This window comes from Neocloeon triangulifer, unplaced genomic scaffold, assembly GCF_031216515.1.
Source record: "Neocloeon triangulifer isolate White Clay Creek 2 clone unplaced genomic scaffold, ASM3121651v1 ptg000014l, whole genome shotgun sequence".
Classification (NCBI taxonomy): Eukaryota; Metazoa; Arthropoda; class Insecta; order Ephemeroptera; family Baetidae; genus Neocloeon; species Neocloeon triangulifer.
In genome coordinates this window covers 12561024-12588307 of record NW_026775556.1, presented here as the reverse complement: position 1 = coordinate 12588307, position 27284 = coordinate 12561024, and the positions used below count along the sequence as shown (strand labels likewise).

General features: G+C 41.6%; 1 protein-coding gene across 3 annotated transcripts in view; it reads left to right on the top strand.

The window, feature by feature from the left end:
* LOC132200776 (teneurin-m) overlaps positions 1-27284 on the top strand; it is a 254189-nt gene that overhangs the window by 180885 nt on the left and 46020 nt on the right. For all 3 annotated transcript variants that reach the window (XM_059626482.1, XM_059626481.1, XM_059626484.1), the window contains exon 6: positions 20538-20888. In XM_059626482.1, the coding sequence (XP_059482465.1) occupies positions 20538-20888 (351 nt within the window). The remainder of the gene's footprint in view (positions 1-20537; positions 20889-27284) is intronic.

Sequence of the window (27284 nt, the reverse complement as noted above, 5' to 3'; positions counted from 1 at the left end):
GCATCTTCCGCGAGGAATTCCTTGGGCCGAGCGTAATTTGCGCAACAACAAGAACCAGTCAGTCGGGCAGATCGCGTGCGCGTGGGAAATTATCCTCTTCGGATTTCCACTCGAGGAAGCGCGCTCAACTGAATTTGAATATCTAAATTAAATTGGATTCGACACAATTTGCAATTTAATGCACCTCGGCTGCGACTGGCCAGATAACAAACTCTGTTTGCTCAAGGAGTGTGCAGCACTTTATTTAAATTCACCCTGCTTTTGTATCCGAATTAATGTGTGCCAAAATTAATTAGAAAATATCCTATCGAGAGGCCCTCCCTGCTCTCTTTGGCAATTTCACGCGCTCGTAATTTTTGAGCCCCACCGTGTGTTTTTAATTAATAATGACGTCACACCCCCGATTGGGGAGCGTCTCTATCCGGTTCTATGAGCGCATCCCTTTCAACTTCTTGGTCTTCTCCAAAGTTAATGTATTCGCTCTCAACTCATATGAGACCAATTCATTTATTACAACCGACTTCACGCGCAACTGTTACTTTATATGCGCGTTCGGCATGTATTAAAATCTCACCCTTACGACTGGGGAGTATATCATGGCTAACGCACGTGGCCAAACCACCCCTTGTCATGTGCGTGAACGCACTTTATTTCGCAGCAGCGACAGCCGGGTCCACGGCCCACGACTTTTGCGTAGGATTGCGTCGCTCATTAATATTTTATCATCATTAAGAGCATCTCCCGGATTCAGTAAATAAATAAATCGCACGTCCGTCTCCTTTTCTGATCATTTCGAGGGGCGCTCGGACCGTAAAGAAGGGCTGTGCGCAAATGGTAATTATTGCCTGCTTTCTCACGGGGAATGGAAATTAATTAAATTAACGGCCAGGATAATGGGGATTCCGTGTTTTGCTGTAGAAAATGATTCAGCTTTGATTGCTTTTTTTTCTCTCCTCTAATTTCAATTAAAAAAATAAGGGGAAAAATAATTTATTTTCTGTGAAATCTAATCTATTGACTATAATTATTATTTTTCCTTTTTTTGTCCAATTGTTACATCACATTGTTTGCATTCAATTTTTGAAAACAATTTTTTAGTGAAAAAGGTATTGTTGGACAAAATGCCATCACCAAACGAGAATGTTACTAATATAAAACTTCAGCTATGGCAACCTGCAATTTTTTTTATATTTTGAAAATGTAAAGTGCAAATTTACTTTTTACTAATTCATAGCTCAGATAATTTTTTTTTTTTGCACAAAGTGAAGTGGTTTAAAAATATTAATTAATATACTTCTTAACTTAATAATAAATTTAAGAAGAAATATTAAAATAGGCTGTTTTTTGCTTGATATTTTATATAAATAATAAGCAAATTATATTTTAATTAAATATTTGTGTGTAACTCCCAGTCAAATTTGTAGATTTTTCAGCATAAATCGATATTGAAGCTCTTAGTAATAGAAAAGGCTCAGTTCTAATTAGTACATAATAATAGTTCATACGCAGCAGTCCTTGACATGAAACCCTTGAGTTGCAATAATTCCAGTTTTGATTGCGATGTACATAAATTCCAGCTGAATCAACCAATCCACCCACTCGAACACGGCAAGCGAGAGTCAGAGCGCGTATAATTGCAAATCCCATTCGCACATAATACATCTCGCTGCGGGTTAGTGTTTGCATTCACGGTGAGTGTAAAACAAGAAATTAATGGAGAGCCAGTGTGATGGCACGGCGAATGATTATTGAATGCTACAGTGCTGAAATTAATTTACGGCAGCCAATTTGATGACTGTTAAGGCCGCGCCTGTTATGCTTCAACACAATTCGTATGCAAGCGCGCTGAATGGCACCCAAGAAGTTTATTGTGCAAACAAACAACTCGCGCGCGCAGTGCAAACATACGTGCGGTGTTCGTACGAATATGTACTCAGTGTGCACCGACAAATAACGCCTGCCCGTTTTCGCTACCAGTGAAAATCGATATCCATTTATTCTCGGATGAGGCTGATTGCCCGCCGCGGCTTAATTCCTGTGCTCTTGGTCGAGAACAAATCGTTTTATCGCAAGACAAGCAGCACATTCGTAAACTGTAACGAGCAGAAGTAATTATTTGTTAGTGTTTTTTTGTATACATTGTCAACATTCAGTTGTTGAAAACAATTTGATTTTAAATTTTAAGTAATTAAATGAAAATCAACAATTAATTTCAATTTAATTAATTTTTATACTACAATGTGAATGTAAATTAAATCAAAATCAGTTGCTTTTTTAAATATTATCTTAAAAAAGTTTAAAAATTGCAAAATTTATTATTTAATAATGCTCAAAATATAAAAATTTATCTTCATTTAAAAAAAAATTAATTTATTTGCAAAAGGAATTGTTGGACAAAGCGGAACCACCTCTATCAAGAGTTGTGCTAAAACATCCGCGATAAAAAATGCCCCATCCACCGCAGTGAGCTTCCGTTGACTAAGTTTTTGTTTAAACTTTTTTATAACTTATCACAATAAATTTTGCCACAGATATGCCTTGCAGAGGGTGGTAAACTCATGTTCCACTGGGCGCCTACGGAAGGTTTGTTCTTCACTGCAAGATTGATTTTACATTAAGAAGATATTTTTATTCTGCTATATTCAAAACCACCGCGATCCCCCAATTTGGTGGAATTAATTCATGAACACATTTCGAATTCGTTATCAGAACGCGCCGCATCAGCAGCTTTCCACTTGCCTGAGCCCGCTCGGTAGATCTGTTAGGGTAGATATAGACGGACGCATTTCGTCAAATGCGCGTCTTACGCAAATGAATCTGAAAAGCCGCAAACTGGCATGAATAACCACATTAACAATCGGGCCTAATCAGCTAAATGCCTCGCGTTCGATCAGCCCTCGAAATGCCGCGCATGGTGTTTGAAGTGGTTAATTATTCCACCTGCGCCCGATCGATACGCACGGGCTCGAAATAATTCCCCGCGAAATTCTCCATCTGCAGCTCTCGAGATGCACTCGAACTGTGTAATTTGCCCGCAACCATCGTTCGTGGAATAATTAATTTAGATAAATATCTCATGGTGGTGGATTCGCGAAGACGGGGATCACTAAGTGGAAAATTACACTCGTGCAGCGGCATCTCTCTTGCTGGCAGCAGTGGCACGAGAACACATGTAAATGTGCCAGAGAGCGCACCTACGAATTGTTGTTGTAATCTGTCAGGATGATGCAACACGTCACGCACCAGCACCAGCACAAAGGGAAAAGCTGCGAGGGGTCTATCCGTGGAACGCTAATTTCGCGGCTGATGAAGGCAACAATTATTTCGCCCGTCAGCCATTTTAACTATTGATTAACCGAGGTTATTTTGAGATGTGCAGGTACATTGTATTTATAGACAAACCAGGCAAAATTTACTTTAAATTTTCAATAGAACATTAATTTGCTTTATAAAACTTTTAGCGAATGATTTCAACTCAAAATTTTGTTACAACCCTTTCAGCAGGCCTCCTCTCTTTTGCAATTTGCCGCTAATCATCCGTAGTGACTGGAGTTTCAAAAAGCGCGGCCGTCGTGTCGCTGGGGCTGCAAAAACTCATCAAGCAACGGCAGCTCATCGCGGAATTAATCCTTAAAATGGGCCGTTTCAAAAGGGCGGGACAGGCAATAAAGCAGATGCAGCACAACGCTCGGTGACTTTTATTATATTGGCCGCCTGAAAGCATCTCTCTCGCTCGTCATCATCAGAGAGTATTGCACACACGGACGGCATACACATCACATCGCTCTCGCATCACACACACACACCCAGGTAAAAAATAAAAGCGTCAAAGAGGCTCTTTGTGAGTGCTGGCGCATTAGCGGCGCTCTTTGTGCGCCGACCTACCTTTAATAACTCCATTTTTATTGGAAATCACTCGCTCTATTGCATCCCGCCTGCGCACACACGAGTAAAAAAAATTGCCCAGTGTACATAGACATCATGCAGAGGCGAAATGAGAATAAAACCTCTGGAGAGAAAGAGCAAACGGGTGACGTTTATATATAAAAGAGGAAGTGGAATGTATTGTCATTCGGCAGCGGCACCGCGAAATTGCACTTTTCCTTTGACACGCAGCCGGCAGAACTTATTTGAGCTGCGAGAAAGAAGAGCAACTTTGGTAAATGGATAAAGTATGGAGAGGCAAGCAGAAGTGCGGTGCGGCTTCTTCCTCCCTTTCTCGCAGCTGCTTTCACAACTCTCGCCACCATCAAGCAGTTTAATTTGGCAAAACCGCTTTGTGTCTCGAGAATTTTTCAGCCTCTCGACGCAGATGTGCGGCAAAAATTGCCACAATTAAGCTGCCGCGCCGATTATAATTTCAAATTTATTCAAAACTCGGCCCCGACGGAGCTGCGCGCAAAGAAAGTTTGTGTCATCTCTTGGCAGCGCCGCAGTTTCGGGCGAAATTATATTGTGGAGTGCGAAATCTACATAAAGAGTGCACTTGGGAGCTGGAAAGAGTTGGCCTGCTCTCGTCAAAAGGATCTCTCCACGGGTTAAGCACAAGGGGCTGCTCGCACATGTCTCTCTCTAATATGTGTAATGCGGCGGCTCGGTCTCTTTTTCCTCTGCCGGGCGACACGAGAGCAGCGCAGAGATGTTTAAATTAAAAAATACACACACACCGCCTGTCATTATGTTGATGAGTTCGTTCTCTCTTTTATTTTTTTTTCGTCCGCCGACGTGTCACTTTGGTAATTTAAATGCAAAACTCCGTCGCCGCACCGCATTTTAAGTCTGCGGAAAAGAAAAGCAGCGCACCCAAATGGAATTTTAATGTCTCTCCAAGGCTGAATTCAGCCGCAATCCAAACAAGACGGAAATGGAAATTTGAAAACGGCCAGCTTACAAAAAAAATCCATACCAAGCCTACAAAATAGAGATTTTTTTTCCTTTTCAAAAGGCTGTGCCAAAAACGCATCAAGATTATTACTTTTCGGCTGAAATATGGCCGCGGCTTCTCATTTCACGTCCCACGGTGCAGATTTAATATCGCGATATCTGCAAGCGCGCGAGGCTCTTCATTTGTACCCTCTTTTGTATATGTAAGAGTGCATGCAAAAGATGGGGAGGGTGCAGCACGTGGAGGGTTATGATTAGCCCTTCTGATTAAATATCTCCTCTCTCTTGCTTCTTTTTATTCCGCTTGGGGTTGCTGATGTAATTCCCACTGCTTACCACTGCTCGCTGATAAGCCACCAACTAATTATCAGCTTATATCAGCAGAAGACGAAGAAGTTGGCAACCCCAAGTGCATGCATGTGTGCGCAGGAAAGAAACTTAACGAGCACGGTTATAATTGCTCGAATTTACGGCGTTTTAAATAAATTTTTACTGCACCCGAGATAAGCCGGTGTTTCCATTTCGGAGTCATTAACGCGCGACACACGTTGATTTGAAACTCGCATCTTGTGTATAGCTGAGTTTACATCCCATGTATCTTTCTCGTAAAATTTACGCTCAGCTCGTATCTGAGCCAAAGATCATAAAACGTTTTGCAAATAATCCACCAGCAAAAGTCTTCTTGCGCCTCCTCCCCTCACCGTCGTAAATAAAGTCGTATGTTGTGTTTGTGTGTAAAGAGAGCACGCGGGAAATAAGGTGCATCGCTGCTCGTATTTTTATTGACACGACCGTGCGCTGTTTATCTTCCCCAAGTACGAAAAGGCACCTATCTCTGCGACGCGGTCCAAGATTTCCGATCTGTGCTCGAGTATAGAAAGTGAAATATGTTCGCCCTCTGCCGCGAATTTACGGCGCCGCTGAATTTATTTACGCGCAACTTCCGTCGAGGGTGGTTTTTCCAAGTGCACGTGCAAGTACTCCGAGTGCGGTGTATGATTTGTAGCTGCGAATACGAATATACTTTTACCAGACAAGTTTATTTTCCTTCAAGTGGATAAACTGAATGAGAAAGTAGGCAACCTGGTGGGCACGCGTGTATTTATGAGCAGACATCCAGGGGCTAAATATTAAGAATACACATATTAAATAATAATAATAATAATAATAAATTCAAATACAAAATTTGTCATACATTAAATTAAACTTACAGAAAAATTAAATTTATCAAATTTTCTTTTTCACTGATCATTGAAGTCTTGTATTTGCTGGACATTTTTGTTTGATTAACTTCAGCCCTATATTTTTATTAACCCTCGAGCGCAATATCTTTTGAGCAATTGCACCAAATCAAGAGCTCTTCCTCGAAGAACCAACTGCAATAAAGCGTACCGGCGTCCCTTCCTAATTCACAGAGATTGTGCCGGGCGAGTGGCCACTAAAATACTCTTTACAACTATCCACCCTGGAATACGTACACTTCTTTTTTTCAAGCGCGGGGATTCGGCTGTTAAGGCTGTTTTTCCCGTCCATTGGCTCGGGGAGCTCTTTCTAAACTTTGGTCGTGTGTTTCGTCCGCGATATTTCGTGCAGTGCCCTGCTTGCGCAATATTTTCGATTCTCCCGTCGGACGCACAGTGCACAAATTCCCACAGGGAAATAAATCGAGGAGATGGGGGATCTACGTACTATTATTATTTAGTGCAGCGGGGGCCGAATCATAAAACCATAATGCAGGGAGAGTGGAGAGTACATAAAAAAACGTTATGACAATACACTGCTGATTCACAACCTTATTAACGACGCGCGATTGTTGATTTGATCCAAAATTTTATTGCTCTCCGGGCGCCCATTATTTAGACTCGGCTAATAATAAATTCGTGAATTAAATTTACAATACAGATTAAAACGGAAAAAGGAAAAGAAAACCATCGAAAATATTGTCGACTAATATCGCAGCTGGGAAACTTTTACTTTTGTTACAGTGCGCAAAAGAGTGTATAAAGATCAAAACTTTTCCTGCTCTCTTTTTATACGAGCCGACAAAAACTCGCTCTCGCTCTTTTGATGACTTCTTCCACGTGGTCTTATCTTGGCCGCTGCAGACTGAAACTCAACTTTTTGCCAGCGTTATGTGTTCATGTGCGAGTGTATAAGGGGGTAGGTCTCTCGAAATAAGAAAAGTGCGCCAGTGAGTGACGACTTTTCACGCAGAGCAGATTTTCCTCTTCTTTCTTTCTTCGCCGTCCTCGTGGGTCTCTCGCCGGCAATTGTTGCGAGTCGATTGTGTGTTCGCCGGCTCCTCTCCTTTGTTTCCCGCGCTAACTGCTTTTGTATCGCGGCGATATTTAACAGCGATCGCAGCAGCATTATTTCCTGCCGAGTGATAATCTTCGCCCGGCAGCATCTTTTCCGAAGTAAGCTTACTCGCTGAATCAACGACGTAGATGCGATCCATCTTGTTGCACACGCCGCACGTTCGCATTATTATCTGGCGGAACGGTCTCGCCGCTGGAGCCGCGTGTAAAATATAGACCGCCGCTTGTCGCCTGTCGGATTTTCATCTTATTTTTTGCGAAAACTCGAGCTTGCTGGAAAAGCGGGATTAGCAAGATAGTCAGCAGAGAGATGTTTACCAGAGATTGCACATAATGATTTAATGGCCAGGATCATTCTCTTGGAACAATTAATTTAAAGAAAAATCCACAGCATATAACTAAATAATTGAGCTTGAATTTGAAATTTCATCCAAATCTCTTATGCAAAAAAATAAAAAATCTAAATGTTTTTATTTTTTGGTAGAATTTCACGATCGAGGGTTGATTCATGGTGTTTTGAATTTAAAATCAGCTTTTCGTCTGTGTTTTGAGAGTTGTTTTTTGTTTAAGAAAAAACAATATCCTGCTCTACATGTTTCGGCTACGGGCTGCAGCCATAATTCATGAACTGGGAATTAATTTTGACAAGATTTAGTACAAGAATCATTATTTTTTTTTTTTAATATTTTTCCTTTAAATTAACAATTTTATGTGAAAAATTATTAAAAGTTTAATTTATTCAAAACAATTTTTACACAGATTTAAAACTTGAATTGAAAATAATTTTTTAACAAATTAATTTGTATTTTATTATTTTGAACAGAATATTGAAACATGTGTTTGGAGCGTACCATTCTTAACGGTGGTCGAGACGAGACTAAATTGTATAAATGTAATTTAATATCATTTTTCACAAAAAATTTTTAATTTTAAAGAAAAATATTTTGTTTTAAAAAAAAATTGATTTTTGTATACTACTAAATTTTTGTCAAAATGATTTCACAGCTCATGAATTATGTGTGCAGCCCGCAGTCAAAATATAGAGCAGGATATTGTTTTTCTTAAACAATTAACAACTCACAAAACCCATCGAGGAAAATCCGATTTTAGATTCAAAAATCAATTCAATGTTTTTAATTTTAACCATCGGTACTGCATCGGTAGTAAAATTTTAAAATTGACCAAGAAACAACCAAAAGTAGGATTGCATTAATTTTTTACTGTTAATTTTTTTTGTGCTACTTTGGCACACTAGGGAGTGCTGTCCTGTCCCCCTTCTTTAGTGAGACGAAACCTGGAGGCACGCGCAGGCAAAAAGCGCGATTAAGCAGAGAGCCTGGCGGCAGCAGGTTTTCTTGCGTGCGGCTCCAGCTCATCTCGGTGTCGTCCCCAGACGCTCATTCACCGAGATTCGTCATGCCGTTGTTGTTGTTGTCGGTCGGTGCTGTATATACCGCTCCGCCCACCGGCGGCTGAATGAGATACGCTACTCTCCAGGCGTCGCAATTTGCATAAAGTGATGAATATAGTGCAGTCAGCTTCTGCCTTGTTACAGATCATCATCGCAGCGCTCCGCTATTTTTCATATCTCCTCGCTCGCTCGCGTTTATTCCCCGTGGAGGAATGATGAATGCACTACAGCTCGTCAGTCTCGGATAAGAGCGCGATAATTCAAGCGTTGGTGACCTTGTTTCGGAGAATGTGCGTTTTTCGGAATTTCATTTTCTCGGCCGGAAAACTCGTTTTACCTTAATGAGAAAAATATTCATGCACGCAGAGATGTGCCGCGGAGATGGGCCTTCTTGTTTAACTATAGCAAGATAAGAGGAAATGCACTGAATCCAAAGGACGGGTGCCATTTTGTTATGAGTTATTAAATTATTTTAGATTATAAATTTATAATTTAACTTTATTATAGTTTGAAATTTTAATTTTAATTTCTTTAATTACTTATAAATTTATTTAATAATTTATCCAAATTTGTCAACACTTTTTAATATAAATTAAAAAGATATAATTTTTTTATATTAATAATTTTATTTTTGGCATTAATTTGTTTGCATATAATTTTATATAATAGATAGACTTAGACCAGCCTCTACAAAAGTCATCCATTTTGAGAAATACATGTAATGTTTGACTTGTAAGGCAACAACGCTCGTTTTGTTTTTAATGTATGTATAATTTTTTTACAAATAATCAAATATTATAGTATCTGGAATTATGAATAATTATTAAATAATGCTTTGAATAAAATTGAGCATAAAAATATTTAATTATCAATAATTATTTAATAAATTATTATTTGCAGAAAGACACATTACTTTATAGCTGTGTTTTGGAAATGTGTAGGAAAAATATAATTAAAAGGCCGAATGTGAATCAGAAGTTCTCGCAAACTTTTGCTCGTTCTACACGTTTTTGACGTGATTGCAACAGCAGTCGTCGTGCTCTCGCATTGGAGTCAAGTTGGCACGAATTGATAAACAAACGAGACATGTCGAGGTGGTGCAGTTCAAAAAGAGCAAGCGACGTGCGTGCCCTGCGGCCCATCAGTGGCACCGCCCTTGGTCGCCGTCAACGCAACGCGGTGAAACAAACTTTCACGGCACCACTACTAAACAGCACATCCGCACGGCAGCAAATGTTGAGGTTAAATTCGCATAAACATAAATCACGGCTGCCATATTTCGCGCCGGGCGTCGCATGTGCACATAACTTAGCCGCTCCCGGCGCGTAAGTGAATTAATACCAGGCCCGGCTCTCGCCAAATTTGCATGCAGAATATTTATCTGGCGCGGTCCACGCTGCAGCTTTTTACGAGAATAATAATTGTTTGCGCTCGCACAGATAGCGGCAGCTGCTTTTTTGGCCGACCAACGTACACTGCTGCTTTTTTTACTAAAATTTACGGTGGATTTTATCTTTTAATGAATTAAAATTTGCAAACGACTTTCTCCCTGAGCGCTCACCGGTTGTTTTATTGTTCGTCTGGGGGAGGAACATTACAACTGCAAACAAGACGCACAGTTGCTATTTCATTTGAATGTTAACAATGCTTAATAGAGAAGGGAGTTCAAACTCTTGTACAAACTTACCTAAAAATAAAATACGCTTAAAATTTTACAACTATATTATATGCTGCGGCAAAATTACCAATTCAGAAGCTCCTTTCTGGCATCAAATCTTTAAATTACAAAATATCAAAGTTGGCAGAACCAAAAAGTTTGGCAATTTCACGCAAAGTTTCGGGTGTGAATAATCACCCGCTTCTTAGTTCCCGACGCCTCAATCTTCTGCTAGAGAACGTCTCTCGCCAACTTCCTTTGGTTGAGTGAAAGCACGAGAGCGATAGACAATTAAAGTCACTGAACCGGAGGGGAGATAAAAATGCTTGCCTGCAGATAATTTCATTTTATTGTAAATCACTGAGCGCGCGCGGCAGCAGATCGAGTTACAAAGAGCTCGTGATACAGTTCATTATTCTGACAACTCGGCTGACAGCAAAGAGTTTTCCCCTCGGCTTGAGTCTTTCTTTCTTTCTTTTAAGCCGAATTTCAATTTTCGCTACCCCGCCGTCGTTTCTTATCAAGGCGAAACGCAGCGAGGCAGGGTGCGCTGAAGCGTCAGGCTTTCTCCGGGAAGAGGTAAAAATTCGTCGCCGAGGGCAATTTAGCCGAAAATGAGTCTCATTTACAAACAAGCCGGGTGCTCTCCGGCTAATGTCGATTATTTCCTGCCACCATCCATTGTCTCGCGTTCCGTAAATACATTTGGTATTCAGCGCTCGCAGTAATTGAAATGATGCACGCGCCGCCACTCGAACATCAAACCCGACTCCCACTGTATGTATACTTTTGATTCCCAGAGCGCGAGTTTCGTCCCGTCGTGCCACTCTGAAAAGAAACTATCGCGGGTCCCTTGGGCCGCTTTCGGTCGGGGAGGAAATTATTATAAGCCCGGCAGATTAACGCGGGCTGTCGTCAATTTTTTTTCGTTTTCGGCCCCCATCGCTGACAGGGACCGATCGACATCCGGGCCACTTGCAGAATTAATAATGGATGAATCTCGCGGCTTCAGGGCAGATCAAATATTTTCTCTGGCCATCAAATGAAAATCTTTCATTTACTGCCAGAGGATCCAATTTGATCAAACAAGTTTTGATTATTTAATTTAACAAAATAATATTAAATAGATTTTTCAATTTATTAATCACTCCGTCTCTCTTGCCTTTGGCCTTCTTTTGTATGGTGAAATTTTTGCAACTCAAAGTGGATGTGGATCCTTGCTTTAGAAAAACTCGCCTTTTGAGAGATAGAGAGAGCTTCTGGTATAAAAAGAGAAGCTCTTCTGTGCACTTTCAATTTGATGCGTCAAAAGCCACATAGCTCTGAAGGAGACTTTTTCGCAATCTCTGCTGGAAAAATTGACCAGAAAACCAGAAGCTCGTCGGGAATTAATTTTTCAGCTGATAAATCTGACGGATGCCCAAGAAGCGAGGGAGAAAAAGCACCAGCGTGGTTGGCGAGGAAGAGGTTGCTTTTTCCATCCGCTCCATCTCGGGGTCGTGAACTTATTGATCTGCCATGCGGGGGTGTCTAACTTCGCGGCCGCTCGGCGCCACTCGGGCTGACATAGTAAAGCACGGCGCGAGAGCGTGGCTGCGTGTTGGATGTATGAAGGAGGCGGAGGGACGCAAAAATGTTGTTGTTTAATTCTATTTCCCGCGGAGGCAGGAAATTTGCAATTCCAAAACTCGGCACACTCGGTGGGTTCGGCGAATCGATAATTCATCAACACTTGAGGCGTGAGCCACGTCCGCAGGCCGGCCGTGCGTATTTGAATCGCAAATTGGTGTTTTGTTCACGGGAAATTATATTTTATGGCCGCACGCGCCGCTTAATTATAGTTTAATACACGTTGATTGGATTTTGAGGAGATATTCGCTAATTATGAAAGCACATCGGGTCAATTTGCCGGCAGCACGACCAGGGACTTTTCCACATCCGACGAGGGTGTGTGCATTTTGCAACCGGTCGATCCGACCGGCTTAATTAAAGGCAAATTTATATGCCAGATTTAAGCGGTGCGCGCGCGCTGCTCTCAGGCACTCCACGGCCCCGTAATTACAAGACACGAGTATAAATTTTCTCGCGCACTCCGCCTTTAAGCCTTATTGAAAGCCGCGATGAGTTTTATGTAGTACATAGTTGTCAGAGAGTGCGATGAAATTTTAGTGCATCCAGCCGCCTTAACCTTTGCAGCTTGTTAATTATTATAACCTTTTCGCGGAGAAAGAGAGTGAGAGCGGAGCCGCCGTCTCTCTCCCCAGGGAGCAAACTTAATTTCTCCTTATTCACAATGAATGAACTTTAAAGCAGGAGTTTTGGGCCGTGCTCCGAAATTGCACAGTCTGATCAGAGGAACCATAAATAAAACTTTGCAAAACGAGCGCATTAATTAGCAAAAAGCAATTCGCTCTCTTCATTCAAAAACCGCCAAAAGTTTGCAATAAGGCTGAAAACTTTGTATAAAATTTGATACAGAAAAGTAATAAATAATTCAAATTAATTGTTTAATGTTATTTTCATTGTTGTTTATTTTTCCACATTGGTACAAATATGTTGTTTACATTCAATTGTTGAAAAAAATTAATTTAAAGAAAGGAATTGTTGGAAAAACGGAACCACCACTACCAAGATTTTGCTAAAAATTCCGAGATAAAAAAGACCCCATCCTCCGCAGTGAGCCAGCCTCGAATGACTAATTGTATAAGTTTTTATTCTTATCATTTAAATTATTTAATAATATACAATTTTCTAGTTTTTAATTTCAATGAAAATTTTGAATTTTTTAATTAAAACAATGAGGACATTACAAGTGTGGATTCAAGTATTGTAAAATTTAACAGAGTATTAAAATTAATTAATTATATGAAAAGAGCAGAATAGCGAGAGTGAATAATTTTAAGAGCGGATTCCAAGATAAAAAAAAACCCGTCCACTGCAGTGAGCCTGTTACTATAAATAAATGTAACAAAATCAGTCGACTAGTTAATTTTTTTTCTGAGAATGATTCCTCAATTTTAGCCTCAATATTTTTGACGAAAAAAAAACATTTAGCATCCAGTTCACGTTGCCACCCACTTGATAAACCGCCAGTCAGTTTCTGTAACAGGTGCCTTTTCATCAGGAGGGAAAACACGCCGACTGAATGATAACTAAATTATTCCAACAATTAAGTAAACTGTCCAACTCGTGAACTAATCCAACGTGCGCGACAGAATCTCGCTCTCTCTCTTTTCTCCCCGTCTGCAAATTACCAAGTTGTCATAAACAGCAGAGATAGAGAAAGAGAAAGATGGAGAGAAGCGGAGGCCGCGCGACGACACCTCGAGGGTGCAATCCGACGTTGAGATTCGTCTGCGAAACTGAATTACGGTTCGAGTGACACAAACGTCACGGAACATTATTCCTGTGAGCAGTTGCAGTTAATTAAATCGCTCAATGTGTGTGTGTGTTTGAGAGAGAGTGGGAGTTAGTCTCAGATAATATGCAAACATCTCGCGAGCGCCTGTCTATACAGAAAGACGTGCAGCTCTTTAATATATATCGCCCTGAAGTTTCTCTGTGCTTTGAATTATAAAATCTGATTCTCCAAGCTCCAGCATCCAACTCAACGAGCACATACACAAGGCTCGAATAATTATCAAGCACTCAATTAGCGCGCCCGGCTGTCACGCAGTTAGGCGAAAATGTCAATTACGCAGCGAGGGTTCCTTCGGCGCCAAATTTAATTCAATATCTAGCAGCCGAGTCGAGAGAGCCAGAAATTGGGCCTCTGTTTGTCATTACTCGGGCCGGGAGCAACAATTTTATGACAATTTGTCTTGAGTAGCCATAAAATTCTCTCGCTCGCTCGGACGGACGGGGAGGGGTGCGTCTCTCGTAGCCAAATTCATGATCCTTACTCGGCTGTGCGAAAAGCGGGCATTGATTACCGAAATATATTGCCGTGCGTAATAAAAACGCTGCTGCACTGCGGGCCGCAATAAAAAAAGACCGGCCGAATCATTGTCTTCCGCTGCTGGGCGATAAATATAAAGAGGCGCAGGATAGGAATTTCCCACGCGCAAAGTCAGAGACGCAAACAAAACGCTTGAAGACCGGCACTTTTGTTTATTCGACCCGAAATCGATCCGCTATCAATGAATGGAGCCCGCCGCAGATGCATTTTCGGAGCGGATGAAATCGGCTGTCGGCGTTTTTTTTTGGGGCGCAATTTATGGGCACGCAAAGAAACAGTGAAAGGGTCACGCGTGCATTGGCCTGCTTCATTTTAATTAAGTTTTTCCAGGCCCTGTAATTTACGCCCCATTAGCCGCCGCTGACAATTGATATATTGAGGGCGGGAAATAAATTTCGGATTAATTCCGCCTTTGGCGTTTATATGCGTATCGATCGCGGGCCGCGTTATCGCGTCCCGACACCCACGATTTTTTTAATGAACGCCGACCGCAATTTGTACTGAATCGAAGCATTTATTTTCTAGTTTTCCAATTTGTTTATCCGCGGAATTTTGCGGGTAAAAGTGGATTAGATGGCCAAAAGCGATCGGCCGCTCGGAAATTTGTATATCAAATCTGGTGGATCGCCGCGGATGTGCATGCACGAGTGCACTCGAAAACGCTGCCGAGCACATACGGAATCCCTTTTGCGTCCGGTTGTACTCGCCTCTCATATTTTCGATCATATTTTTCCAGTTGCTGTGGGTATTAAGCCCCGCAAATGCTGCCTCGCCGCGCGCGTGCATGTTTCAATAACTTCGTTTCAGTTCACTAAATTCGCGTTATCCCATCATATCATCAAAAACTACTTCCCGCCGTTCGTTATGTATTTCACGAACCTGCCAATATTCCATAATCGGATCAATTCTGTGCTTCTTCGCGGTTATAATTTTCCAGCGCCAATTAGCGCTCGCGCGACCGCCGTCATTTGTGTTTGCGCGCGCGTCCTTAATGACTGTCGTTTCAATCAATCACTCACTCAACCGGCTGCTCAATCAATATGCGAGAAGCGTTGTTCGCCGCGCAAGGTATGGTGATTAATAGCAATCGTCCGTCAAAATGGCCGGAATAACAAGCCTCCGATGAGTCCACTCTTAATCTCTCTTTTCAGCCGAGTAAACATGTCGATATTTCCATCAGCGATGTATAGGAACAAACAAATCAGACATTTACAATTTCCCTTTAGAAAAAATTGCCATGTCTTCGTAAAAAGTAAGGAAGATTAAATTTGAGCCAAAATATTTTCGCGCTCAATTTCCTTAAAAAATTCATTGGTACGTGCGCGTTCATTTATTTATTTTCCACGAAATTTCGTCTCAGCCTCCGCTTTAATATTTAACTCGCTAGGCAGTTCGCCCACCATAGTCGGTCTCCTTCCGCATTGTGCGGCTGACAAATCAATTTCGCACAGCCAGCAGGCACCCTCGCCCGAGCACAACAGACAATCCTTCGCCGCAGAAATCAGCGCGCCCTCACAATTGGCAAAGAGTGCTGCGGTCAGCGAAGATGACTAACAAACAAGAAAGGTGCTGACTAGTCTCTCCTGCCTACAATACATAGGCGAGCGAGCGAGCGCCTGCAGGGTCGAGTGTGTATGCAACCCTCGAGGCAGTGAGGACGCCGACCGCAGAACTCAAGTTTCTTTGCACCTAATTTGCTGCGGCTTTCGCCTATTGATTTCTGCATAGCAGATGATCTTGCGGGCACGCTCCGTCCGTAACGTGTCTTCGAGAGCCTCAGTCACACCTCTCTCGGCCTGCCTAATTATCGCCAGTATAGAATGCGCTGCCGAGAGTGCTATCGTGATGAAGTGGTTTTTGGGGAAGTGTCAAAGAAAGGTTCTTGAGATATTACGTAATATTTAAAAATGTTGAACCTGTGCACTAAAGGATTAAAAGAAGTGTAATTTTGAGCTAACACGTAGATTATAAAACATTTAATTAAAGCATAAAAATGAATCGATGTATTTAAAATAAAGTTTTTGCACAATTTGAAGTTATCATAATCATTTAAATGCTATTATTTTATCTTTTTATTTGGGTCAACGTCTCTCATCAAGTTCCTTTTAATTCAATTTAATGCTGATGAACAGAGAATATGAAAACTTGAGCAGCTTAAAGCTAACTTTTAGAGAATACCTTGAGTTTTGCACGGATTTGCTAGCAGAGCAGCGAAAGAAGAAACTTTGAAACTAGAACTCGTATAACAGAAAGGTGCAAGAAAAAAAGAATTAAATCTTTATTGCACGTAGAGCTAAGCAATTTCCCCGTGACCGTGTTCCGACCGTGCTCGCGTTGCAATTGAACTTTCCTGCATGTGTCGTTTCGTGTTTGGCCGAGGAAAATTGCACAAGTTAGTTCGCACGCTTGTTTCAGCTGCATTTGTGCAAAGCCAACGGTTGCAACTCGGTCGTATTTGAGCACTGCCCCCTGCCTTTGGTGCACATCACGAGCCGCACGTGCTCTGAATACACACCTCACCTAGAGAGGTGTAAAGCTGCATTCAGCGTAGACCGGGTCTCCGCAGCGCGATAATTACCTCTCGAGTGCAGCTCGGTGGAAAAAGCAGCGCGGAGATCGATCGGGCCTCGTTAATATTGCAAATCAATTGGGGCCACGAGCTCTGGTATTTTTTTTCTATTTCAACTACACGATCACTATTTATTTATATATAGAAAACACAGGTGCACCGAGCAGATGTGTTTCTGTTATTGGAATTACGTATCTCTCTTTCCTCGGCATGTATGCTATTGCTTGCGTTTTCAAATTCATTTTCATTGAAAAAAAGCCAGCACGCGCCTCGGTGAATTAATATTTCAGCATTGATATTCAAATGCAAAGAGTTACTTGACCCAGTTCCGATTACTTTTTCCATTTGCCATTCGACAATTGGAAAAAAATGCAGAGCTTGTAATAAATTAGAATCATAAAGACATGTTTCAACAACAACAAATTTTTTTTATTTTTTTTCCTGTAGTGAATCTTCTTTTTTTTAATCTACTTTTGATCTTACTTAGGAATTAATTCAAATGACAATAATGTCCATCTAGAATTATTATTTCCCTTCAATGACCTATTTTTTGAGGCAAAAAGTACCCTTTTGTCCTTTGACAAAGTTTCTAAAAGTTCATGCAGTCCACCAGTCATTATGGTTGATTCTCGCTTGCATCCATCTATCATGATAAAGTTTAATCCTGAAATGACAGCATATCATAAAAGGAAGCCTAACATGTTTATACCACGTCGAGTTATAATTCTTTTGTCACCCTCCCTCCTGCCACCCACAGCATTTATATTCCGTCGTGAGAGGCCACAATCGCCGCACCCTGGCAGGGCTCAATGCAAAATAAAAATACATGCTGTTGGCTCGGCTCTTTCAACACGTTACTTTTTAATAGTCCCAAAGCCATACAGTGCCCGACGCTGATTTCCTTTTCTTTCCCAAAGAAAATAACCGTCCGTGCTTGCTGGTGAGCAATAAAGCGTATTATTTGTCACATTTTTATGTCATTGTGCGTTGTAAGTCTTCTTTTTGCCGAATCCAATCTCTTCTGCCGCCGCCATAAAGGTGCAGATGAAAAAAGAAGAAAATAATGCTTCTTTTCGGCTCAGAGCGCGCAAATACATCCTGAAAAATAGCGCTGTGCGCCGGAATTAATGGCCGTGCGCAGTTTGTGTGTGTGTTTCAACAACAGCGGTAATGACACTCCATTTCTTACACGAGTCGGAGAGAAAGAGACTCGTTTTCCCGCCACGCGTAAAAAATGCCAGTCCAATCTGTTATATCGTGCTGGATGTCTGTGATTGATTTACGATACGAATGATTGCTGTTTATCTTCGTCGCTCGGCCACACATCACAAGAAATCACGGCGACGTGATACGGGCCCATCAATATTTCTCTCCCTCTCCCTCCCTCACTTACGATTCCTATGCGCAAATTAAATTCAATGCCAACGCGTAATTTAGCCGCCCCAGGTCTATTTATTTGATCGATGAGTGTTCGCGATTGTTTGCCACGTTTTCATTACGCGGATCGGTCGAATTCCTCCTCCCCTATTTATAACTTATGGTCATCCCGAAATGAAGCAAACAACTTTGAATTCTTGAAATCCCTTTATATAAATTAGATGCGTTCATGTGCAGTGTGTTTAAAGCGCGGCCGTGCGAATGATTGTGCATGTTCAACGTGCGTCCCCCTGTTCGGCTGGAACAAAGCGGCGATGAATCAGAATTGACCGAGGGTCAATCAAGAGTTACTCCCCCTGCGCTAATTCCCGCCGCTGCCGGCTCGATTTTTTACTTTTCCACCCTCGCCGCACCGCCGACTGATTTGGCAGCTCCTTCGTCTGCCGCTTTCTTTTTCTCGTCGGGGCCTTTCCCAGGAGACCATTAGTCCGGCCTGCAGGAAGAATAAAGTGCGACATCGGGAGACGTTATCAGCGCCGATTGGACACAATTTTCCTTTTTGCCGCTCAATCATCACGCACACACGTCGTCAATTAATTGTCTGCCTCTCTTTTTGCCCACTTTCATTTCCGTCCGCATTGCCGGAGAAAAACAGCCGCGAATTCACAGCTGTTGACGAAATGCAAATTTGTTTTTAAACTCGTTGCACGAGCTAGACGATTTAATTAAGAAATTAAATAATAAATCCGTGCCGTTTTCCGCCGAGTGAGCGCAGCGTGTGAGGGAAATTTAAATGTCATGCAAATAAGCGGCAGCTCTCGGCGCGCAATTCGCCATCAAACTTGGCGCAAACACGCTGGTGTGCGCCGCCGCCAGCCTGCAGATTAGCGGAATTGCGTTTCTTTGTGTGCGGAGTATATTTTTGTATGTACAGACTGTGTGAGCGTCGTATTTAACGTTTCCCTGCAGTAAACTCGCTTATTGTTGGTCGCCTCGGCGGCTGCTCGCCTGGGTGTCGGAAGCAGGGTTGTTGAGCCGCGCTCTTGCCGTGACTGATTGTCATTTGTCTCGAGACGCTGGAGCAGAATTTGGCACGCATTGCCAAAGATCGCCTTCTCTGTAAATAATATGGTCCATATATCTGAAAAATGAAAGCAATAATTTTTTGTAAATAATTTTTGATGTTTCAGGCAATTAATTAACATTTGACTCCCCTTTAAATCACAAATCAATTCATTCATGATCATGATAGCCATGGTAAAATATTAAATCAACCATCAAATATTTCTTTGATAATGATATTTTTAAGTTCAATTAAGCTTTTATATTATATATTTTTTACGTTTTGCAACATAGTAAAAATTAAATAATATGTAATTTTTAAAATAGCTATTTCATTCTGAAGTTAATTATTAACTATTATATGCGTTTATTCAAAATGAAAAGATATATAATACTTTTAACGATTTAACACAATAAATTATTAATAGTCAATTTTTTTTACATTACTCATTATTGGATTTTTTCATGCATTTAAATTATCTTTTTGTTATAATAATCATAATATTTTGTTGGAATTTGCTTAAGGAAATAGAATTCATGCATTGAACATTGAACATTTATTTCATCCACAAAGATTTTTATTGCAATTACTCAAAACAGTTTGATGGATACAACTTAAAAATACACTGCCATTTAAATCAAATGTTGAATTTATATGTGCATAAACGACCTTCACCAAACATTAATTACACAGAGACAGAAAATTTTCTGTCCAATTTAGGGCAGATTAAGTCATTAGTTACAGCAAACAGCCGATGATTTGTGTGTCAGAGCGGCGCCAGAGAGTGACTTTGGCAATGCAAATATCACTCTCAATACAAACACACTCTCTGTCGTCGTCAAGATAGAGAGCTAAGCAGGCAGAGTGGAGCGGGATGGATGTTTCTTGCCTCGATGATACACACTCACATGCGAATGCCTTCTTTGTTTGGTCCATGTAAACACACATAATGTGCTCTGCGTGAGAGCGAGCGAGCGGCGCCGCGCCGTCATGGCTGCCTAACTCGTGTAATATAATAGTGGGCTAATTAACGCCTCCCATTTCGGAACCACGCGTGTAGCCCTTAATTTTCGCTGCAACTTTACGGCCGTAAACGCGAAACACTAAACTCTCCGCTCTTTTATATCTCGAATGATCATAAAGGCGAGGTGATGAATAAAGTCTTGATTATCCCCCGACGGTGATTCGCCTTTATTATTTCTTAAGACCCGCCGCGGGGGTCGGAGGTACACGCAAACGCCGGCCGTAAAACGATTTACAACAAATTTTCGCTAATCCTTTCTTTCGTTTTGCTTCACAGGAAAGTCGCACCAACCACGAGGCATTAATGGGACGGTGGTGGACGGGTACGGCCCTTTAGACCCCTCTCAGCAGCAGCTCAAAACAGTGGCGGGGGTGCGAGCAGGCTTCTACCCTGCCTACAGCCTCAGCGGCTCGGAGGGTGAAGGTTCGCCAGTGCACCAGAACTCGCGCTCTCTGCGACGCGGCTACCAGCAACAGCAGCACCAGTACCACACTCCCTCGTACGCGGCGCCGCACCTGTCGGGCGCGGGACTCAGCGACACCCCCACTTCGGAGAACGCCTCCGACGCCACCCTCACAGACAGCGAGTTGGCCCTCGCCAGGGACTCAACCCTTCTTGTGCAAAACGGTAAGTACCTGTTTCATTGAAAATTGAAAAAATCAAAATAAAATGTGTCAACATGAAATTTAGGTAGGAAAATTGAATCCATTTAAGACTAAATTCTTCAACCACGTGGTTTCGTTCTGATTCCCGTCTAGAGAAATAAGAAAGAGGACTTCAAAAATATTTATATAAAAACAATTATATTATAGTGAAAGCCTTCTCCCTAACAAAATAGCTTCATAAACGCAAATTTATTTATGAAATTTTATAAATATATATTCAAACATTTAAACCCAATTGAACCATCAGACTTCATCATATTATTAATTGGATTTCTATGTTGGTATTGCGGCAGTGAATGAATGACTTTTGCTCTCTAATAATTGGAACGGAATCTCTGAATTGATATTTATAGAACTTAATATCCTTTGAGGAGACAGCCTCCTAGCAAAATAGCCTTTCGAAAATCCCATTGACGACCTCACATTCATTATTGGAAACCTCTTCACAAGGGTGAAATTTCCGTCGAGTTGCCTGCAGAAACGAAACGGCGGTAATTGGAACCCGTTTTGCTCTTCTCTCGGACGAAGCCTTATGTTTGCACTTAATTAAATTCGCGGTAAGTTAGAGAAGCCTAAATGCTCACCCAACTTTTATCTCCGCGAAGGGAGAAAGTATAAGGGAGAGAGGCTGGGGCGAGATCGAGATTAAAAGCAAATGAAAGAAGACGGCCGACGAATCGATTTTTTTTCTCATCGTGCAAAGTAAAAAGTACAAATTCCTCTGTAAAGGAAGAAAGTCTGCTTTTTTCTTTTTGCCTCGCCAAGTTTGAGAGAGCAGACTGGGGTCGATGCATTTGGCTGATTGCAGCGAACGAGCGAACTGTTGGGTCTGCCGAATCGCATCTGGAAAATGCCAAAAATTGACCCAGTTAGTCGACGCGCGCGGATGGGAATTTAAATATTCAGAAGACGGCGCGATGATAAATCCGGCGGCTGCTCCATCTGCTCGGGCCGCCTCTCATTGATTTACACGGCAAACATGGCTTGATTTTACGAGCCTCTGGCATTCGGAGAAATAAAAATTCGCCCTTAACGGGCGATGCACGCCGTCGAGAATATCATTTTTATGTAGCTCGGCGGCGGAAAGGTCGCGGCTTTGAGCAACCCGATACTCCAGTAGTGCGGCGCTCGTGTAATCCCCTCGCCTTCTTTGCGCGAAAGGGCACCGCAACAGCTTTGAACTCTTATGTACCGACACCTTCCTTTTGGAGCGCGAATTCTTTTGTAATCCTAATTTACGAGCCGCAGCTGAAAAATGGAGCCTCCGTTCCCATCATCACTTACTTACCTCTCGCCTTGCGGCGGGCGTAATTTCCTGTAAACAGCCCCGTTTAAGGGTAAACAGCCAGCTGGGCGAATGTTCCACTAAAAGAGAACAAGTAAACAGTCGCACGAACGGGGGCGTGCCCCTCGGGGACATCGGCCTAGATAGATAGGTAATAATGATGACTTTTTCACTTGCCCGACTCGATGTTGCCGGGTTTTATGGCTCCGGAGCGACAGGCAGATGTCACATATGGTGTTGTGTATCTATAGAAACGAGACCGTCTCGAGGAACAAGGCTTGAGTGATTTGAAGTAGATTGAATGTGAGACTTCAAGAGTCCGTAATTATGAATTTTCTTGTTCCGTTCGATTCACTTTGAACACAAATTGAAATACCTTTTCCTAATTGAATTTGCAAAGACAGTCCAATTCATTGAAGTTGGAAGCAATTTGCTCTTTCCTCAAATTACTTTTATGCACTCAGCTCAATGGTCTCTTATGCAACGTTCGAGTTCTTTTCGCAAACTTGCAGAACAGGCATTAAAACTATTGGATTTTTGCCTGCACCAAGAAGGCCCTGATTGGAGCCAATAAAGTTATAGAGCCGGGAAATGAAGTTTGGAGTCGATTATTATTGGCAAGCGGCGACATTACATCTCCGCTCCTTTTGTACGGCAAAGTTAATAAAAAGAATTGCTGCTCCGTGCACTACTCGCGCTCTTTGTCGTATCAACACACATCCAAGCAGTCACCCGGTCTGCGGCATTTTATCTGACTGTTGTTAGCTGAAACAAAAGGAATAAAATGGAATTCGCTCATGCATGCACGTGCATAAAAACACAAGGGGAAGGAAACAACTTCAGCTCGCGCTCCTCTTGTTTGTAGCTATCTGCATGCTTAGCAACGTCGACCACTGCAGCGGGGCGAATTTAATTTTCCGTTGTGTTAAATTGGGAGGATTTTCGTCCCAGCCGACGTCGCCGTGTTCCGAAAACAAAAACAAGGAGGCGGGTCGGCAGATATATACATAACAAGTGCGGCGCTGGGCGATTTAGCCGGGATATTTACGGTCAATAAATGGCCCGAGTAACTGGCGAACACCCCCTTAAAATAATTTAAATCTGACAGCGTTATTACGCAACGCACCGTCGACAAAACCAAGGAGGAGGAAACGAACAGGGGCGCAAAACTACTTGAGAGCGCGGGGAACAAAAGCGAAATGGGTTTTTGCAGGTGCTTCTAGAGTAAGATGTGTTTATGGGGTGGTGCGGAGAGGAAAAAAGGCGTTCTGCTGTGTAAAAAAAACTGCGCTTTTAGCTGGCCAATTGAGCCTGATTGCTTCCTCAAGTACTTCTTGTTTGCCTTTTGTTTAAAACAGAGAAGTGTTAAAAAATTGTATCTTATCATTTTATTGCAGATTATGATAAAACTAAACTTTTAATTTACACGGAATACAAAATTAATTGCTCAAATATTTTGAGAAAAAAGCAATTTTTTAAATTAAACTGGGTAAATAGATAAAAAAAAACTTTCAGTTGCCCTTTCAATGATTTTTAATTTTTTTCTATGCAAAAATATAAAAATATTAAAGAAGTAAAAGGTAATTTTTTGATCATTTTGCTTTAGAGATGAAAAGCGGGGTTCGATTTTCCCTTACAAAGCAAATTTCTACACACACATATAAAAGACCAAAATTAGCTCTGATTCAATCGTAAGTGGAACAAAGCCGTGCCTTTTTACTGCAGAATCAATCAATACGATTGCACACGCCACGTGCAACAAATCGCCGGCCCGCAAAAGCATCATCAAGCAGAGGCAGTGCGGCGATAAAACTTTCCAATTGCAAGGTGATTAGCGCGAGCCCTCCGCCCACCAGCACAGAAGTACACACAGAGAGAAAATCCGTTCGCTCGCGTAATAGGGTATTGATTGCGCCTGCCGCCGCCGCCGCACCGCATTCGGTTCAGACTCGGGTATGCAACCAACGCCACAGCAGCAGCAGTCCTCAATATTTGGTGACCCAAATTGCATTAGTAGTGTTGTTGATAATTACCTGCAGCAGCAGCAGCAGCAGGACGGCAGCCGCCATCAATTTATCAGACGGCGCGTTATTGCAATAATCCATTTGCCGGCGAGAGAGTGAGTGCTCGGCATTAATATTTACCTTTGCGTCGGATGCCGATGCATCATCGCGCCAGAAAGTGCCATTAGTCGGCGCCGCCGCCCCGAATATGAATGCATTTAAGCGGTCGCACCGCGCGGAATAAATATCGGCGAATTATGCTAAACAAAGGAGATAAAAGTGACAAAATCATTTGTTGTATGTGCGCACCCACAAATTTGAATGTTTGCATCGGCCCGCAATAAATTGCCACAGACGAATAAATTGCTGCTCTCCCCCGCAATGCTGGAAACTGCCCTGGAAAATTGTTCCGTCGTCTTATTCGCGTGCCGAGGGGATTCAAAATTAAATATGGCTGACCAAATTTTGAAATTGCATAGCACATCCCATAGAGTAGCATTAATGTTTTCTTTCGGCGTGTAGTATTAAATTTTTTAACAAACTTATAAAAATTAAACGTAGAAGTATATTTTATGAATTAAAATTAAATAAAATAATTTTTTTCTAAAAAACATTTTTATGTTTAATTATGTAACTCGAATTGCATACAATTTTTTTTCAATATTTTTAATAACTTATTGAACTAGTAAAATAAATATTTATTATAAATTTTGATTTAACAAAATTATTATATTTATATAATCTAATAAATTTTGATCTTAAAATTTGAAATATTAATCTATATTTTGATTTAAAAAATCTAAACAAAGAAACAATTAATCTCAAACAAAAGTTAAATTAATACTTTTATTTCATGTAATATTACAAATAAAAGAATTAAATAATAAAATTAATAGTAATTATCAGTAAAATTTTAAAGTTTTAGAGACAAGACCGAATTTTTTTTTTAATTTCACTTATTTCCCTAAAATTTAAAACCAAACTGGAATAGATTTATTTGAGACTGCACAATTAGCCACCAACTTATCATGCAATTAAGTGGCAAAAATTTTGTTGAATTCGTTGGAAAAGTCACATATAATTTGCATGTTTATCATACTTAAGGTTTTTTTGCCTCTTTAGTCTTGCTTACCGTCTGGATGGCTTTTTAATTTTAATCCTAGCTTTAACCTCTTTAATGCCACGCAAATAATAGTTTCGCATCTCATGAAGGGGTATATAAAATACACTCAGCCGGCCAAGTCTTTGTACTTTTAATTGCAACTCGCAGCCGGCTGAAAAATGGCTGCGGCCCTTTGAAAGTGCGGAATTTCCACAAAAATGATCCCCACTGCGGCCGTCAAAGGGCGCGGCAGGTATGTAATGAAAGGGTTCCGTAATTTTTGCTCATTTCCGCGCAGCTTTCGGACGTGTGTCTCGTCAATTACCAACGGCAACCCCATCAGCGTGTGCAGCTATGATTATTTTGGTGTTGATTCAGACGAGAGAGAGGCGATGTTGACTTACTGCTCGAAACCAGTGCATACATTTAGTAATGACGACCGCCGTAATAACACAAAGGGGTTTGATTAAAGCAGAGAGAGCGAGGGACGACCAGTGCCATCCGCACGTGTGTATTGATTCGGGACTTGCAACACAGCAGAGAGGAGATAATATTTGCTCAGCGACGCTGCCTTGTGAATGGCGAAGGGATCGGAATAAATTGCCACCAGAAGTCTCTTATTCAAACCACCGCCGCCGCCATAATAAATAAATAATAGTGCAACGTTTCCGTCCGAGTTCATAATTCTTATTAGATTATCTTATTCTCGCGACGTCTTAGTCCGCGCGCTCTTGCTTTTGTTGCCACCGAGAATTAATTTATTCATATACACTGCCGTTGGGGGAGCAGATTTGCTTTGAGCAAACATCAACCCGTTCGTCGCAACCTGAGTGTTTGTCTAAAACAAGACTAGCTTGTCTTGACCCGCCATGAATTCATTAGCAAAGCGCCGTGTCTTCTTCGGACGGCGAGATAGATCCGCGCGCGGTGCAAGGCGCGGGGGCAGCTAATTCCACCGGATTTTGTGCTCGGCAGTCTTAATTGCAAAATTTGAGCCCCGGGAAGTGGCCTCTTGGGGTGGTTTTATTGGCTTTCAAGGTTTTAGCACAGCCGAGAGGAAGATTTGCCAGAGTGTCGGGCGCTCAGGGACGAGTTTCACCACCAGGAAGATGAAATTAATTTTGCAGCCTTGCAACAAAAATTTATTCCTATAAAAGTGAAATTAATTTCCAGAAAATTCACAGAAAATTCTAAAGACTTTGAAGTTGTTTATAAAACTGAAATTTAAATAGCTCACTCTCGCTGCACGCAATAAAATCTGCGCCAAAACATTCCAATTCTAAAGTCTCTTTGACCGAAGCGTTTCGGAATGCCAAAGGTCGGTCGCATGATTCTATTCCGTCTCTAATTATGTACAGCTTTAACGACCGTGAGCATGAAACTCCAACTGTTTATAATCCACGTAATTACCATAAAAGCGTGCACCCAAGCTAGTTATAAATTAAGCAGAGCTCCGGCAATATTTGAACTGTACCGATATCTAAATGGAAAGAGTTAAAAGGTGCCCCTATTACTATATCTCTCGTTGGCTTTCCACTTTTTTTCAAAACTTTTTATCTCGCAATGCATTAAAGCTCTCCACTCGGCGGGCAGATGATCGAAGAGGGATATTAAAAATCCATTAACGGCCATTCTGAACGCGCGCCCCATTCACAAATACAATATTATTGCGCCGCTGTCCGTTTTTTCTCACGCGGGCAGTCCGGTCCGATTATCACCACCGGTTTATATTTATGTTAAGTGGCATTTTATCGAAGCGTCCATAAACATGGCTCGTAAAGTGGGTGGACAAAAAGCGGCACTTCTTGACATTTACGACCACATGCACCGCGCACGGGTATAATTATTATGCACCGAGTGCAACTACTCAATTTGTCACGGTGCGCAAATAATAATTATATGGCTCTCCTGCGCAAGAAATTTACACGGCAGCTGCAATATTTATGTTTAGTTGCTTGTCGTTGTTGT